Below are 18,230 nucleotides of genomic sequence, written 5' to 3' on the forward strand. Positions count from 1 at the left end.
GTGCTGCAGTACCTGTGACGCTAACAGCACCTACGATTACCTTTTGAACTTCCAGGTTGATAAATTGAAAGCTACTGATTAGATACATTCAGGTGTTATCTAGAGAATGTCCCAGGGCTTCTTTTGTAAACAATGCTCATAAACCATATCCTGTTAAACCGGGAAAGCGAGTTGTGGGCGTGTTGGCTGACCTTTGGTCCCAGAAGCATTCTCACTGGAGTCATTAATCTGAAAGGAGGAGATAAGCTGTGTCGAAAGGCAGCCAGCAGAAGTACCAGTCCAAAAGCGTCCTCCGTATCTGGCTGGTTTTGGTGGTCTTGAGCCAGGCAACATGTCGTACTGCAATGTTCTCTTCCCTGGGAACCCCAGAAGAAGGCGCCAGGTTGAGGATTTGTATGAGAAGCTGTGTCGGAAGGTGCCGCTGATCAACGCCCTTACAGTCGACCGGTATATGGACCACATTAAAGTCTACATGAAACGCCAACTTGACTTTGTGGAGGAAGAGGAGGGTAATGGGCTCCAGCAGGCCTGTGAGTTTTTGCTGGGACGCACAACCTTGATGCAGGAGAACATGCGTGAGGTGGACAATGCGCTGAAGCGGCAGTTGCCACCAAACACATACAAGAAGCTTCAAGACATCGCTGAGCCCAGGACTAAAGATACCTCAAAGATGTGCTTATATCTCGTAGTGGGGCTCTGGTTCTTCACAGTTGTGATGGCGGTAGTGAGCGTGTCAGTCTTCTGCTATTACATTTCCACAGTCATCCAGATTGTTCCATTGGCTGCTTTTGTCCAGATGAATGCTACACTCGTCCTTATCCTCGCTGCTGTGTGCATCTGTTTTGGTGCAGATGTTATTCTCAGCACTCTGATTGGATCCTGGGAAAAGCGTCAGCTTAAGGAGAAAATAAAATATTATGAAAATGTACTGGCTGACAAGCTACCAGCACCAGTGTAACACCATGAAAATGCACTGCTAAGATTTTGTTTTGCCATCCAAGGTAAATTTCATTCAAATCTCTTTGGTCTCAGTTGCTCGGACGCAGTTCTTTCTCTGCTATCTGCATGTTGCGGGCTGCAATAATTAGTTCTGAAGTTATAATTGGTCATAGCCGCTGGTACTGTTTATGTCTTACCTGCTAGAATGCTTCTGGGGTGTCTTCTTTAACTAAGGAAATGACTCAAGCAAAATTTGGTAAGAAAAGCAAGTTAAGCAAAGCAGCATGGAAAACAACCTGGTGATCTGCTGTGAAAACAGCCAATGGTCTGGAAGGGGGTCAGCGCTCATGGATACCGGTGCAAGCCCAGTAATCTGGTGGAAGAGTTGCAATTGGCCTATAAGTATGTCATGTCTGCCAGATCGCCAAAGGAGCCCGCAGACCTATTGGTAGGGCCACTATCACTAGCCAATAGTCTGGAGCGAGGCCACTGCTTCCAAGTACTAAGGAATCTTGTTGACATGCAAGACAAAATGGAATTGGGCTGGAAGGTGTCCACTTCTGCAAGGTAAGCAATGGAGCTAGCTGTTCTCCTGCAAGAGACATTGACGAGCTGCCAATAGTATAGAAGGAGGCCACCTCTAGCAGGTATTACTGGAGCCTATTTATCTGCCAGAATAATTGCAATTGGCCTGGAAGGAAGCCAACTGTGCCCTGTAAAGAAAGGAGTCCACTGATTTACTGTGTGAGTGTCCAGTGATCTGCCAGTAGTATAGAAGTAGACTTTCAGATACTACAAAAGCCTACTGATCTGCCAAGAGAGTTGCTATAGGCCTGTAAGGTGGCAAACTGGGCTCAGTGTCCAGAGGATTCTGCTAACTTGCAAGTAGAGATGTAAATGGCCTGGAAGACGATAACCTCATCCCAGGTGCCCGTGGGAATATCCAGAAGCTGGCAGAGGGGATCTACCTGCCCTGACCATGGCAATGAACTTTGATGGAGATCTTCTACAGCAGGGCTATCTCATCCAAGCGAATAGTTCTCTGGCAGCTTACTCTCGAGTAACACCCACATCAGAACTGGAGCCACTGCATAAATCCTGTTAAATTATCTGGCGACTACCAATGTTTGATTGTTTTTTCTTCTGCTCCCACCTGATGCACTTGCACTTTCACCTAAGGACTGTTTGGCCAGGGCTGACTGGATCCCTGTATGGTCATTCTTGGTGCACAGCTTTGAATAAGGATGTGCAGATTACCATTAATCACTCTTGCTCATGGGGAGCTGACCACATTAAGAAAAGATCACAAAGAATCGCATGAAGAACTGTTTAATAAAACCTTAAATTGGCTGACCCATCACAGAGGCTTCCCGCCTTCACAGTCCAAAACTATCTTAATGGTAAGGAGGATGGGGTGGATTGGCCCTGAGGCTGCGGACCACCAAGGGGATTGTATCATCGTCAATTTTAACTACCCATACCTGGCTAAAAGTATTTTACTGTGAAACATGAGCACACATTTAGAGCCAAGTAATATTGATTTGTTAACTCTTGGTTATTTTTATAGACCAAATTTTAAAATACAAAGGGCCCCTACTCGAGCTGCCACTTATGTAGAATGGACCACGGTAAGGGCTCCCCTAATTGCAGATAGAGGGGTCGCCACCCGGGATAGCACCTTAACCATCCCCACTTATAACCTTTATGATGCCCTAGCAGACATCGAATGACTTGCTAGGTCAGAACCAATGCATCACCAAGTAACCTGCTCGGGGGGGTGGGAGGAAGATCAGAAGAAACAAGAACTAGGGATACATCAAAAGAAGCTATGATACCCCAGAAATCCCCTGAGGGATTGCTGAATGTACTTAGCTGGAATAGAGCTAGCTTAAGCTCTTTTCTGGAGGATGAGAAGGGGCAAGATATGTGTAAATCCTTTGACATTCTGTGCTTTCAGGAGACCTGGGATGCAGGGGGACAGTGATTTATGGATGGTTTTGTCGTCTCTTGAGTAAATGCGGAGGCCTCAAACCTTGGAAGGGCTAAGGGAGGTCTAGCGCCATTTGTGAGCCTAAGGGTGGGTTGCGAAGATAGCAGAAAGCTTTTGACTCAGGGATTATTTTTAGAGTTTTTATATAATTTTCTCAAAAGGTGAAGGTTTAAATGATTATAATTCACCCTCTTCAGAGGCTGCTCTGGAATTTGAGCTAAGATGTTTTATTGAAAAGGTTTTGACAGACTGGCCGATTTCCCCTTTTATTATATTATTGGGGAATTTTAACTTCCACCCATGTACGACCTGTACTATTCACAAGAAGGACGTAGACTCTGAATTGGGTTGCGAACAGGTTCATTTTAGCCATTCACGCCAGGGCGATATGATTAACCTCCTCCTATCAAAATGTAATCTTATTAATTTATTGAGCATTGAGGATTATGGATCACATAAGACGGTGAAACCTTTAAGAGCAGGGGAGCAACCTCCATCATTGATTTAATCTATGTTTCTGCAAATCTATACTCACTTCCAGTGGGGTTCAGGACCTTTCGGAGTATATTCAGTGATCATAACCCCCTTTTGGCTGAAATTGGCTGGAGTGGTATAGGGGAGAAGCCTTTTAACATTTATAGCAATCTCCTTACACTAAAGAAGCAGGGCAAGCTAATTGGCTTGGGCAGGATAGTCCCCAAGGATTTTTGGAGGAAATTGGTCAAGGTGTGCAGTCATGCTTTTTGGAGGCGTGGCTATAACCCAACTCTTCAGATCAGGCTATTCTGAACACATACTTCAATATTTGCATGCAGAGAGGTACAGAAAGCTCTTCTTAGTCCTAAATTGAAATCTAAGAGGAAGGCCCCAACTGGTCTGACAAGCTCAGCATGGAGGCTTATAAGGACTTAAAGTGGGTCCTCAAACAAAAGCCAATGAATATGCTGGCCGTTAAAGTGGCCAGAAGGAATTATGTGCAAGCACGAAAGGATAGGAAGAGCCAATTTATAAAAATGGCATGGGAGGATTTAAAGGAAGCGTCTGAAGAGAGAAATAGTCTAGCCTTTTGGAGAATTGTGAACCGTCCTCTTTTCAATGAAATAACACCACCAGACATGAGACAAACCATCCCAGTCAGGAATTGGGTTGCGCACTTTAAAAATATTTTTTCCAGTGACTGCGTCCCTAACTCTTATCCAGTGCCCTAGAGGGGGCAGCTACTGACATTTGAATTAGAAGAGGTTAGAGAAGGAATAGCGGGAATTACACTAGGGAAAGCGCCGGGCCTGATGGGGTGCCTGGAGATCTTTTTAAATCATGTAAGGACCACTGGATCCCACTAGTCGCCCAACACCTGAATTCTGTAGCCCGTGGCCATATTCCTACATTCTAGAAACAATTAAGTATTGTACCTGTTTTGAGAAAGGGCATCATAGAGGACCCATCATGCTACCAGCCTATATCATTAATGGATGCTGAGGTTAAGGTTCTGAGTAGGATTCTCCTAAAATGATTGGTGGATTGGACTGACTGCAAAGAAATTCTGTCCGATATCCAATACGGCTTTTGGCAAGGCCGGGGCACAACTGAACAGAATATTAATCTCCATCTGGTGATTAATAAATATACAACTGTTAAAAAAGGCAGCATACACCTGGCGTTCATGGACCTCAGCACAGCATTTGATACAGTGGATAGATCTAAACTGTGGGCTGCGCTAAGGGACATGGTGTGGATGAGGCCCTTGTAGCCTTTCTGCTCCATCTACACACGGGCCTAGAGTCTTCAGTGAGGTTTGGCCCCACGGGAGAATGCACCACGCATTTTCAGTTAGGAGGGGGACCGTCAGGGTTGTATTTTGGCACAATGCTCTTTATCATGCATATTAATAGGCTAGATTGCCGGGACATGCCAATGATGGTAACTAGAATGGTCCCAGCATTATTGTATGCAGATGATTCTGTTCTAGTTGCGCGCGTATCAAATGGTTTACACTTATTAATAAATCTTTTTTACAAATTTATGAAGGATTTAGGACTGAAAATGAATTATCTTATGCATTATACTATGAAAGTAGGCTGAAAAAACGTGGAATCGAAAACTCACTACATCAAGGACCGATGTTTAGGAAAAGCAGATAGGCTTTGTTATTTAGGTATTCTGCTGGATGAAAAATGTAATTGGGGACCTCTGGTAAGAGCGCATATACAATCTTTTAACAGGGTAGCTCATAGACTTCTTTGCTAAGTGCCTAGAACATAGCCACATTAAATCTATATTACATCTCTATAACGCAAAGTGCGTCCCCACAGTGGCGTTTGGTGCAGATATCTGGGGTTATAAACCCTGTCGCCCAATACAAACCTCAGAAAACAAATTTTTAGGAGGTTATTTCGAATTTCCCAGAGTGTTCCAGAGGAAATTATACACAAAGAGATGGGAGCAGATTTTATTTCTGATTTTACTCAACTCCAACCAATACCTCTTTGGTTCTCTATATGGCTTAAGAGTGAGCTGGTATTTCACAGAAAGATTGTGATTGACTGTATGAATATGGATCTGAGCCACCGCATACCATGGCTAAGCTATGTCAAAACAACTCTAGGGTTGTTGGGTAAACCCCAGCAGTTCAGCACCCCAGGGATGTATGTCGTTACAACGCACACTTTTACAACGCATGCACTTACAACGCATTTTTTACAACGCAAAATCCATTACAACGCATTCCATTACATAGCATGACACTACAACGCATTTTTAAAAACTACCTTTACAACGCATTCCATTACAACGCATACTACCTTTACAACGCAAACCATTACAACGCATAATATTAAATTGCATTTAAGGTAAGTATTAGATAGTATAGGGGTAAAAATTACTTTTCTAACTCCAGGGGGTGCAACAGTAGGGTAAGTGTTGGATAGTATAGGGGTAAAAATTGCTATTCTAACTCCAGGGGGTGCAACAGTAGGGTAAGTGTTGGATAGTATAGGGGTAAAAATTGCTATTCTAACTCCAGGGGGTGCAACAGTAGGGTAAGTGTTGGATAGTATAGGGGTAAAAATTACTATTCTAACTCCAGGGGGTGCAACAGTAGGGAAAGTGTTGTATAGTATAGGGGTAAAAATTACTATTCTAACTCCAGGGGGTGCAACAGTAGGGTAAGTGTTGGATAGTATAGGGGTAAAAATTATTATTCTAACTCCAGGGGGTGCAACAGTAGGGTAAGTGTTGGATAGTATAGGGGTAAAAATTACTATTCTAACTCCAGGTGGTGCAACAGTAGGGTAAGTGTTGGATAGTATAGGGGTAAAAATTACTATTCTAACTCCAGGGGGTGCAACAGTAGGGTAAGTGTTGGATAGTATAGGGGTAAAAATTACTATTCTAACTCCAGGGGGTGCAACAGTAGGGTAAGTGTTGGATAGTATAGGGGTAAAAATTACTATTCTAACTCCAGGGGGTGCAACAGTAGGGTAAGTGTTGGATAGTATAGGGGTAAAAATTACTATTCTAACTCCAGGGGGTGCAACAGTAGGGTAAGTGTTGGATAGTATAGGGGTAAAAATTACTATTCTAACTCCAGGGGGTGCAACAGTAGGGTAAGTGTTGGATAGTGTAGTGTAATATTATGCGTTGTAATGGTATGCGTTGTAAAGGTAGTATGCGTTGTAATGGAATGCGTTGTAAAGGTAGTTTTTAAAAATGCGTTGTAGTGTCATGCTATGTAATGGAATGCGTTGTAATGGATTTTGCGTTGTAAAAAATGCGTTGTAAGTGTAGTGCGTTGTAACAGTTGCGTTGTAAATGTTGTTCCCCGCACCCCAGAGTTGATCTGCAAATCGGACATAGCTTGGGTCAAAGAGGCCTTTAGGCTAACCACAAGAGAAGTAAGGCTCCAAGCAGCCCAACATGAAAACAGTTACAAGCACTTTATGATGTTGAAATCCACAAATAAAATGGAAATGTATTTAACTATGGATATGTCAGCCCAGCACAGTAGACTGTTAACATACTTTCGACTAAACCTGTTTCCACAGCTGTTGATTGGTTGGCATAAACCATCAGATTGCCCTTTTTGCACGTGATTTGACTACTGCACTAGACATTTTACACTTTGTTTTTATTTGTCCTAACTGGCCAGCTTTAAGACAGATGTATGTACGCTCTCTCTTTGTGCATTAGAATTTTAATCAAGTGAGACCAGCCTTATTGTACCTGCAATTATTAGACTCACCTAAAGTCTGCTGCTTATTATATCGGTTTCTGATAGGGGTGTATTTTGCTAATTTGTGAACATATTCTTAATTCTGAGTTATTTTATTAATACGTTTTCTTAATAATGTGTTTTTTTGGATTGTCTATGCAAATTGTAAAGAGATATTTATGATGATGATTAGATTAATGGTTTTAAATGGCCCCCATTATTTCCTACTAACATAGTGGACCTTAACCCCTTCTGTGCCACGCCCTTTCCCCCTCCTGTGCCGGGCGTTTTATTAGTGGGTGGGGTTCATGATGAGATAGTCTCGTCATGGGCACAGCGCGACCGTGCTCCATGACGAGACTATCTCGTCATGGGCACTGAAGAGGTTAAAATTGATGTTTTTTGGTTGTTAGGCTTTATTTGGATGGGCCCCTACACTGTTCATTCAAAACCATTTTTCCCTTATTATTAGATGTTTCTCATTGTTTGCCTTTAAATTTGAAATAAGCTAGACAAGCATTCCTGTATATTAAATTTTTAGATAACAAATGTATGCTTCTATTTATCTAGACTTTTTATCGGGGTGTTTTATTATTATATATGAATTTGTAGCTTCTGGCTAGCTCATGTATTCATTGAATATTTCTGACTGTTTTAATTGTTTGTACTGTGCTTTTAGAATTGCTATTGCAAATTGAATAAAGAAAATTTTAGTGATTGACTGTTTGCCCAAACCCAATCTTTGGAAAGGGGCAGCACGCCTCTGCATCAGTCTTGTGCTCTGTTTGATTAACATTCATGGCGACTCTCATGAGGTGAGCTGGAGTCTCAGGAATTGTGCTCCAATCTCATGGGCAGAGATAGTTTTCTCAAGTTAACCAACATATCTTCAAAAACAAATAACACATCTGATATTATCCATGTTGTAGATGTGTTTCACCTTCACAAGCCTGGTATTGTGTGTTTTAGGGGAACCACATCCATGTTGCATAAATAAATTATTAGGGTTCCGTGAAGGAATGTAATTATGGACAGTAAGTGATTTCTAGGGTTCTGGCACGGGGTAGTATTTAGAGTTGAAGGATGAGCAGTTTTTTATGGTTTAGGGAAGGTTAGTGTTAAGGGGTAGTAAAAGTGTTTTAGGGTTGAATGATGGGTAGATTTTAAGGAGAGTAAGGGGGTTTTTAGGGTTCATGATACACCTCATTAAAAAGCATTGCAGCTAATAGAAGGTTTTAAGACTTTAGTTACATTATAAATCATTTGTTGATGGTACCATACTCATTTTAGGAATTGTGGTATGTTCTAAGGTGATTTTACCATGTGAAAAAGCCTTCTGCTGGGATATCATGTTTGAGAGAAAACTATTTTCACATGCTTTTCCCACAGAGGTTTGGAAGGTGATCTATAAGCAAAACTGAGAGCATATTTTCTGTAAATTCACATTATCTTTCTTAGTCATGTGAGAATGAAGTCTGACATTCTCAGTAAAACATGTACATCCAACAAGGGCAGAGACTGTCAGTTGATTCCTTTGTGTTCTACTGCAGCTTCCCAGAGTGTTCCAAAGAATAACTAAAGCGCTAACACTCCTACTTATGATAAACGTATGGCACACCTGAAGCCATCTTGATTGGAATAAAGTGGTAACTCTTAAAACATTTAATTTAAAAAGGAACAAAATGAGGGGGTTCATTTTGTCATAGAATGTATGATTTTGAGTGACTTCTCAAATCCTCTTCTATTTCATTAAAGAATTCTGACATGCAGACTGAAACATGCACTTTCAATACCAGCAGCAGACTTCCCTGGTGAGCAGTAGCTTTACTACAGTGATCTAATGAGCAACTAGAGTGCTAACATTCTGAATTTATGGCAAATGTGTGACACATCTGAATGCCTTCTTCATTGAATCAAAGTAAAAAACTGACAGTATGCCTACTGAGGAGACTGTAGTAAATGAGGAAATTAGGAAACTTCATAACAAGTCTCCCAAGATGACCACCAGAGACAAAAGAGCCCAAATGTAGCACAAATATCACCGAGATGTAGCCCAAGTATAGCCCAATGACAGAAATCCCAGAGTGTTTTAAAGAACAACTAGAGCGCTAACAGTCATACTTATGACAAAAGTATGGCACACCTGAAGCCATCTTGATTGGAATAAAGTGGTAACACTTAAAACATTTATTTGCAAAGGAACAAAATGAGGGGGTTCATTTTGCCATAGAAATTATGATTAGTGCTGCAGAAAGAAAAATTAGGGCACATTTTGACTTCTCAAATCCTCTTCTATTTCATTAAAAAGTTCTGACATGCAGACTGAAACATGCACTTTGAATACCAGCAGCAGACTTCCCTGGTGAGCAGTAGCTTTACTACAGTGATCTAATGAGGAAGTAGAGTGCTACCATTCAGAATTGATGGCAAATGTGTCACATCTGAATGCCTTTTGAAGGAACCAAAGTAAACAAGCATTGAAAATGCAATAGGTCACGCCCTCGTTTAAGTTAAAGCAATTCTGTTTGTAATTAGGTGGATTTTTAGCTTTGCTTTAATTAGTGTTTTTCTAAATTTCATGTACATAACATGCATATATGTATATGTATGCATGCATTTATATTTGTATTTATATAGATATGCAGATTATATATATGTTTATATATGTATGTATATATATACACATATATATAAATGCATATGCATATATGTGCATATGTGTGCGTGTAGAGAGAGGTAGAGAGGTAGAGGTGTAGAGGTAGAGACGTAGAGGTAGAGAGGTAGAGAGTAGTAGAGAGAGAGGTAGAGAGAGGTAGAGAGGTAGAGAGTAGAGGATGAGTAATAGAGAGTAGAGAGTAGAGAGAGAGTAGTAGGGAGTAGTAGAGAGTGAGTAGGAGAGAGTAGTAGAGTGAGTAGTAGAGAGTGAGTAGTAGAGAGTAGTAGAGAGTGAGAAGTAGAGAGTAGTAGAGAGTAGTAAAGAGTGAGTAGTAGAGTGAGTAGTAGAGAGTAGTAGAGAGTGAGTAGTAGAGAGTAGTAGAGAGTGAGTATTAGAGAGTGAGTAGTAGAGAGTAGTAGAGAGTGAGTAGTGGAGACTGAGTAGCAGAGAGAGAGTAATAGAGAATGAGTAGTAGAGAATGAGTAGTAGAGTGAGTAGTAGAGAGTAGTAGAGAGTCAGTAGTAGAGAGTAGTAGAGAGAGAGTAGTAGAGAGTGAGTAGTAAAGAGTGAATAGTAGAGAGTAGTAGAGAGTGAGTAGTAGAGAGTGAGTAGTAGAGAGTAGTAGAGAGTGAGTAGTAGAGTAGTACAGAGTGAGTAGTAGAGAGTGATTAGTAGAGAGTAGTGGAGTAGTAGAGAGTGAGTAGTAGAGAGTAGTTGAGAGTGAGTAGTAGAGTGAGTAGCAGGGAGTAGTAGAGATTGAGTAGTAGAGTGAGTAGCAGGGTGAGTAGTAGAGAGCAAGTAGTAGAGAGTGTGTAGTAGAGAGAGAGTAGTAGAGTGAGTAGTAGAGAGTGAGTAGTAGAGAGAGTAGTAGAGTAGTAGAGAGTGAGTAGTAGAGAGTGAGTAGCAAAGAGAGTAGTAGAGAGTATTAGAGTAGTAGAGAGTGAATAGTAGAGAGTAATAGAGAGCGAGTAGTAGAGAGTGAGTAGTGGAGAGTGAGAAGTAGAGTAGTAGAGAGTGAGTAGTAGAGAGAGAGTAGTAGAGAGTATTAGAGTGAGTAGTAGAGAGTGAGTAGTAGAGAGAGAGTAGTAGAGAGTAGTAGAGAGTGAGTAGTAGAGAGTGAGTGGTAGACAGTAGTAGAGAGTAGTAGAGTGAGTAGTAGAGAGAGTTGTAGAGAGTGAGTAGAAGAGAGTGAGTAGTAGAGAGTAGTAGAGTAGTAGAGAGTGAGTAGTAGAGAGTAGTAGAGTGAGTAGTAGAGAGGGAGTAGTAGAGAGAGAATCGTAGAGAGTAGTAGAGAGTGAGTAGTAGAGTAGTAGAGAGTGAGTTGCAGAGAGCAGTAGAGTGAGTAGTAGAGAGTAGTAGAGAGTGAGTAGTAGAGAGTGAGTAGCAGAGAGTAGTAGTAGAGAGTAGTAGAGAGTAGTAGAGAGAGAGTAGTAGAGAGTGAGTAGTTGAAAGTAGTAGCGAGTGAGTAGTAGAGAGTGAGTAGTTTAATTTAAAAGGAACACAATGAGGACGTTCATTTTGCCATAGAAATTATGATTAGTGCTGAAAAGGGAAAATTAGGGCACATTTTGAGTGACTTCTCAAATCCTCTTCTATTTCATTACAAAATTGTAAATTGATACTTGTATAGCGCACTACTCACCCGCAAGGGTGTCAAGGCGCTTGTACGAATACCGCTGTGGAACCCATCCTGGCTTTCCCTGTGAGGCATCCACTCCTGGGCACCCCCAAGTTGGAGGCCAGGCATCCTTAGCGTTGTGGGGGCCGTTGTGGAGATTAAGCAAGCTATTGCCCAGAGTTGCAGAGTGGGACTCCATGATTGGAATGGCACCGAGGCGAGAATTATCAGGTCCGTGGAATTTTGAGCCCAAGAACTGCCGAGGCGGGGAATTGAACCCTGGTCCCGGGCTAGACCTCTGCATCAGGGTCTGCCGCTCTAATCAGTGGGCCACACTTCTCCAAATTCTGACATGCAGACTGAAACATGCACTTTCAATACCAGCAGCAGACTTCCCTGGTGAGCAGTAGCTTTACTACAGTGATCTAATAAGCAACTAGAGTGCTAACATTCCGAATTTATGGCAAATGTGTGACACATCTGAATTCCTTCTTGATGGAATGAAAGTAAAAAACCTGAAAGTATTTCCTACTGAGGAGACTGTTGTAAATGAGGAAATTAGGAAACTTCAAAACAAATAAGTCTCCCAAGATGGCCACCAGAGACAAAAGAGCCCAAATGTAGCACAAATATCACCGAGATGTAGCCCAAGTATAGCCCAATGACAGAATGTCCCAGAGTGTTTTAAAGAACAACTAGAGCGCTAACAGTCTTACTTATGACAAAAGTATGGCACACCTGATGCCATCTTGATTGGAATAAAGTGGTAACACTTAAAACATTTAATTTGCAAAGGAACAAAATGAGGGGGTCCATTTTGCCATATAAATTATGGTTAGTACTGCAGAAAGAAAGATTAGGGCACATTTTGACTTCTCAAATCCTCTTCCATTTCATTAAAAAATTCTGACATGCAGACTGAAACATGCACTTTGAATACCAGCAGCAGACTTCCCTGGTGAGCAGTAGCTTTACTACAGTGATCTAATGAGCAACTAGAGTGCTACCATTCATAATTTATGAAAAATGTGTGACACATCTGAATGCCTTCTTGATGGAATCAAAGTAAACAAGCATTGAAAATGCAATAGGTCTCGCCCTCGTTTAAGTTAAAGCAATTCTGTTTGTAATTAGGTGGCATTTTAGCTTTGCTTGTATTAGAGTTTTTCAAACTTTCATGTACATACCATACATATGTAGGCATATATGTATATGTATATGTTTGCATGCATTTATATTTATATAGATATGCAGATTATATTGATATGTTTATATACGTATATATATATACACATACATATATATAAATGCATATGCATATATATGCATATATATATGTGATCAGTTTTATTACCCACCACTTATCCACTATAATGAATTTTGGGTCCTCAAGCTTTTTGTATTTGCACATATTGCTCTTATCCACTTTTACAGTCTTTTTAGATATATTTATGAGTGAGTAGTAGAGAGTAGTAGAGAGTGAGTAGTATAGAGTGAGTAGTAGAGAGAGAGTAGTAGAGAGTAGTAGAGTAGTAGAGAGTGAGTATTAGAGAGTGAGTAGTAGAGAGTAGTGGAGTAGTAGAGAGTGAGTAGTAGAGAGTAGTAGAGAGTGAGTAGTAGAGTGAGTACTAGAGAGTAGTAGAGAGCGAGTAGCAGAGAGCAAGTAGTTGAGAGTGTGTAGTAGAGAGTGAGTAGTAGAGAGTAGTAGAGAGTGAGTAGTAGAGAGTGAGTAGTAGAGAGTAGTAGAGAATGAGTAGTAGAGAGTAGTAGAGTGAGTAGTAGAGAGTGAGTAGTAGAGAGTGAGTAGTAGAGAGAGAGTAGTAGAGAGTGAGTAGTAGAGTAGTAGAGAGTGAGTGATAGAGAGTAGGAGAGAGTAGTAGAGTGAGTAGTAGAGAATAGTAGAGAGTGAGTAGTAGCGAGTGAGTAGCAGAGAGTGAGTAGCAGAGAGTAGTAGAGAGTGAGTAGTAGAGAGTGAGCAGTGGAGAGTGAGTAGTAGAGAGCGAGTAGTAGAGAGTGGGTAGTAGAGAGTAGTAGAGAGCGAGTAGTAGAGAGTGAGTAGTGGAGAGTGAGTAGCAGAGAGTGAGTAGTAGAGAGTGAGTAGTAGAGAGTGAATAGTAGAGAGTGAGTAGTAGAGAGAGAGTAGTAGAGTGAGTAGCAGAGAGTAGTAGAGTGAGTAGTAGAGAGTGAGTAGTAGAGAGTAGTAGAGAGAGAGTAGTAGAGAGTGAGTAGTAGAGAGAGAGTAGTAGAGTAGTAGAGAGTGAGTGGTAGAGAGCAGCAGAGAGTAGTAGAGTGAGTAGTAGAGAGTAGTAGAGTGAGTAGTAGAGAGTGAATAGTAGAGAGTAGTAGTAGAGAGTATTAGAGAGAGAGAGAGTTGTAGAGAGTGTAGTAGAGAGTGAGTAGTAGAGAGTAGTAGTGAGTGAGTAGTAGAGAGTAGTAGAGAGTGAGTAGTAGAGTAGTAGAGAGTGAGTGGTAGAAAGTAGTAGAAAGTAGTAGAGTGAGTAGTAGAGAGTGAGTAGTAGAGAGTGAATAGTAGAGAGTTGTAGCGAGTGAGGAGTGTAGAGTAGTAGAGAGTTAATAGTTGAGAGTGAGTAGTAGAGAGTGAGTAGTAGAGAGTAGTAGAGCGTGAGTAGTAGAGAGTGAGTAGTAGAGAGTGAGTAGTAGAGTAGTATAGAGTGAGTAGTTGAGAGTGAGTAGTAGAGAGTGAGTAGTAGAGAGTAGAAGAGTAGTAGAGAGTGAGTAGTAGAGAGTAGTAGAGAGTGAGTAGTAGAGAGTAGTAGAGAGTAGTCAGTCAGTGTCAGTCAGTGTCAGTCAGTCAGTCAGTGTCAGTCAATCAGTGTCAGACAGTGTCAGTCAATCAGTGTCAGTCAGTCAGTGTCAGTCAATCAGTGTCAGTCAGTGTCAATCAGTGTCAGTCGGTGTCAGTCAGTGTCAGTCAATCAGTGTCAGTGTCAGTCAATCTGTGTCAGTCAGTGTCAAACAGTCAGTGTCAGTCAGTCAGTGTCAGTCAGTCAGTGTCAGCTAGAGCAGCTCTGCTGACCTGGTTCTCTGGCTCTAAAGCAGCTCTGCTGACCTGGTTCTCTCTCTCTAAAGCAGCTCTGCTGACCTGGTTTCTGTGGCTCTACAGCATGTCTGCTGACCTGGTTCTCTGGCTCTAGAGCAGCTCTGCTGACCTAGTTCTTATGCTACAGAGCAGCTCTGCTGATCTAGTTCTCTGGCTCTACAACAGCTCTGCTGACCTGGTTCTCTGGCTCTAAAGCAGCTCCGCTGACCCAGTTCTAGGGCTCTGAAGCAGTTCTGCTGACACGGTCCTCTGGCTCTAGAGCAGCTCTGCTGACCTGGTTCTCTCCCTCTAAAGCAGCTCTACTGACCTGGTTTCTCTGGCTCTGCAGCAGCTCTTCAGACCTGGTTCTCTGGCTCTAGAGCAGCTCTGTTGACCTGGTTCTTAGGCTCTAGAGCAGCTCTACTGACCTGGTTCTCTGGCTCTAAAGCTGCTCTGCTGACCTGGTTCTATGGCTCTAAAGCAGCTCTGCTGATTTGGTTCTCTGGCTCTAGAGTAGCTCTGCTGACTTGGTTCTCTGGCTCTAAAGCAACTCTGCTAACCTGGTTCTCTGGCTCTAAAGCAGCTCTGCTGGCCTGGTTCTCTGGCTCTAAAGCAGCTCTGCTGACCTGGTTCTCTCCCTCTAAAGCAGCTCTGCTGACCTGGTTTCTCTGGATCTACAGCAGCTCTGCTGACCTGGTTCTCTGGCTCTAGAGCAGCTCTGCTGACCTAGTTCTTAGGCTCTAGAGCAGCTCTGCTGACCTGGTTCTCTGGCTCTACAGCAGCTCTGCTGACCTGGTTTTCTGCACTCACGATGCACGCACCCGACTTCGCGAAAATATATTTAAAAATAATATAAGTTTATTATAAGTACAAATATATTATTTTGATGAATATCTTACATAATCTCTTGCCTTAATATGTATATTAAAGACACATACATATCATTTTGGAACATACATTTTTTTTGCGCATCCCAGCACGTATATGATGTCACGCGGGACCCGCAACCGCGCAAACATCTCATACCGTAATGCGCATGTGTCACGAATGCGCGGGAGCAGGAGTCGCAGACTGGTCGCATACCAATCGCGCATATCACGTGATATTAAATGTATATGATGTAACTGAAAAACACGCAGCCGTCGCACATCATACGCGGATCCTTCATGACTTTTCTAAAATGGCGGCTAGAATGCGCGCACCCACCGTGATGTGTACACATTGAATGCGCAACTCCGAAACAAATTGGATTTTTTTTTTAAGAAAATAATATAAATATAAATATATTAAAATAAAAAATGAAAACAAGAAAATTAATCAATATTTCAGTTTTAATAAAAAAAAAATGTGTGCAATTTTCAGAAAAATATATAATGTTATTTAATGAATGAAATATTTATAAATAAACAGATAAAAAACTGTAGAAAATCAGTACAAAGAAGTAGATATAACTACTATCACACTTAAAAGTTAGCATTAAAAAAACCTTTGAAATTCACTGAAAAAAAACATAGGTTTCAGAGACGTTATAGTTAGAAATTAGCATTTAAAAAACCTTAGAAATTCACAGAAAAGACCATAGGTTTCAGGGGTGTTATAGTTAGCTGCCCATTTCACTCATACAAAACCATAGAAATTCCTCCGTTATAGTTAGTTCTGCTAAATCACGCGCCCGCAATGCACTGCTGATGATGTCACATATTGCATCATTCATGATATGGTCAGTGACATCACTGATGACATCACTGATGACATCTCAAATGACATCACTGATGACATCACTCACTTGACAATCTGATACACCTCATCATACACTAGTATAACCTTTCATCACTCACTGTAAAATACAGAGTACCATATTTGAAACCATTGACACACCAATACCAGTTACTACATACCCACTCACTGATTCCTAAGTCTACACACACAACTACCCATTCAGCAACAGAATCATCTATACATGCAGTCATTAATTAATAGAACACTGTCAAATGCACTTATACACATATATAGACATTGACACATCAGCAGTCAACTTAGTCGGTTATGCAGTCATCCTACTCACTCATGAAAAAAATGTATCGCACTTAAATTTACTCACTTACACAATTATCCAACAACACCTCATTTATTCAAACACATAGTAACTCATCGTTAATATGTTAAAAAAGCACCATTACAATTATACACTCATTCATATAGTTACTCTCACAATCACTGACTCTTACACATACTTATTTATATACACCAACTCTCACATACAATGCCTTTTATTTTTTTGCTTTGTTGAAGATGTACAACTAAAACATATATTCGCTCACCAACACACAAATAAATACACTCAGTCACCCAAACAACTGTTTCCACATGCACTCTTAAACCCATACACCTATTCAATCAACCATTCACACATCTATGCATAGAGTTACACACACCCCATCCAACCACACACAAACTCAGTGTCCCATACAAATACGCACCCAACTAATCAATTACTAATATACACACTCATGTAGTTAGTGACCAACTGATGCAGCATGTTATACAACAACAGAGACAGTGCTGCACATATTCACATAGTTTAGGTACTAATCCATGTATCAAGTGAGACACTTTTAATTACTCACTTAAAAAGACAGTCAGACAGCTACTAAATCCTCCATCCAGACAGTTAAATATCCACTCAATCTTCAATACAGATTGGTATATATGTTAAAGATCTCAATAAATTCAAATTAACTATGCAACTTCACTTGAAATAAATATTGCTCTCCTGAGTTCAAACAGTATTAATGTTGATAAAAAACATTGGACATTGATATAATGTAAGCCAACAGAAATCAGTATGTTGCCTGATTACAAAATTACAAAATCAAAGTCCAGAAAATCAATCCCAATGCATTTCGGGTTAATACTAAACCCTTCATCAGGGGGTATATAATAAACAATAATCAATGGTATTCTGTAGTTGTGTCTTGATGCCCTCCGTCCATGGCTACAACAAAAAGCCGAATGAATATATAATGAGAAACTGATTTGACAAGATAGTGAAATACTAATAGGATTTGCACTCGGGGAAGTTATTGGGTTAAAGAAACAGGAAGGAAGAAAAGTGAGTAAGAGCCCATTCACCGAGCATAAACAAACGCTTTAACCTTTGTGAATCCTTGTGCCCTGTGCAACAATGCGTTACAAGGTGTGTACAAAAATTAAATGTGTCTCCTTTAATCATGTCCTTGAGTGAATGTGCACGTACACAACTGCATCAGTAGCTTACCCCGACTTGATCTTGCTACGATACAAATGTTTGAAAGATTCGTCACACTAAAAATGACAAAAAAATCATCAATTGTTAAAACACAATCACGGCGTCATAGTGCAGTGAAGCCCCACAGTATAAGGTACCGCTTACCCGTCAAAGTTCACACAAGGTTCCAAAGCAGCCCCTTCGATGGTTTAAACGGACTGGTTCGTTGGTGCTCTATAACGCATAACAAAGAAACCACCCGTCAACTTCAGCCAAAAACCATACACCGAGAGTACACGATTGCGAGTGCCGAAAGAAACCTCCGAGACTCACCTTGTACGAAAAACTTCAACAAACTTCCGTGTTACACAACGCACCCGTGCAGTACGTGAAGTACGCCCACGACATAATACGACGTTACCTCAGTTTTTGGAAAGATATAGCAGATCTTACAACCAGTCAGGCAGAAACCAAAGCATACTCTACAGATGATGTAGCATCAATTTATTCCTTGGTTAGAGAGGTACGGA

The 18,230-nt window shown here is 41.0% G+C and overlaps 1 protein-coding gene across 1 annotated transcript; it reads left to right on the forward strand.

Annotated features, from left to right (window-relative positions):
* The first annotated feature begins 331 nt into the window (after window positions 1-331).
* On the forward strand, window positions 332-958 carry LOC146782649 (single-pass membrane and coiled-coil domain-containing protein 3-like). The gene has a single exon (XM_085637158.1). The coding sequence runs from the start codon at window positions 332-334 to the stop codon at window positions 956-958; it is 627 nt and encodes a 208-aa protein (XP_085493284.1).
* The last annotated feature ends 17,272 nt before the right edge of the window (window positions 959-18,230 follow it).

The sequence above is a fragment of the Triturus cristatus genome, chromosome 12, assembly GCF_964204655.1.
Source record: "Triturus cristatus chromosome 12, aTriCri1.1, whole genome shotgun sequence".
In the NCBI taxonomy this organism is placed as follows: Eukaryota; Metazoa; Chordata; class Amphibia; order Caudata; family Salamandridae; genus Triturus; species Triturus cristatus.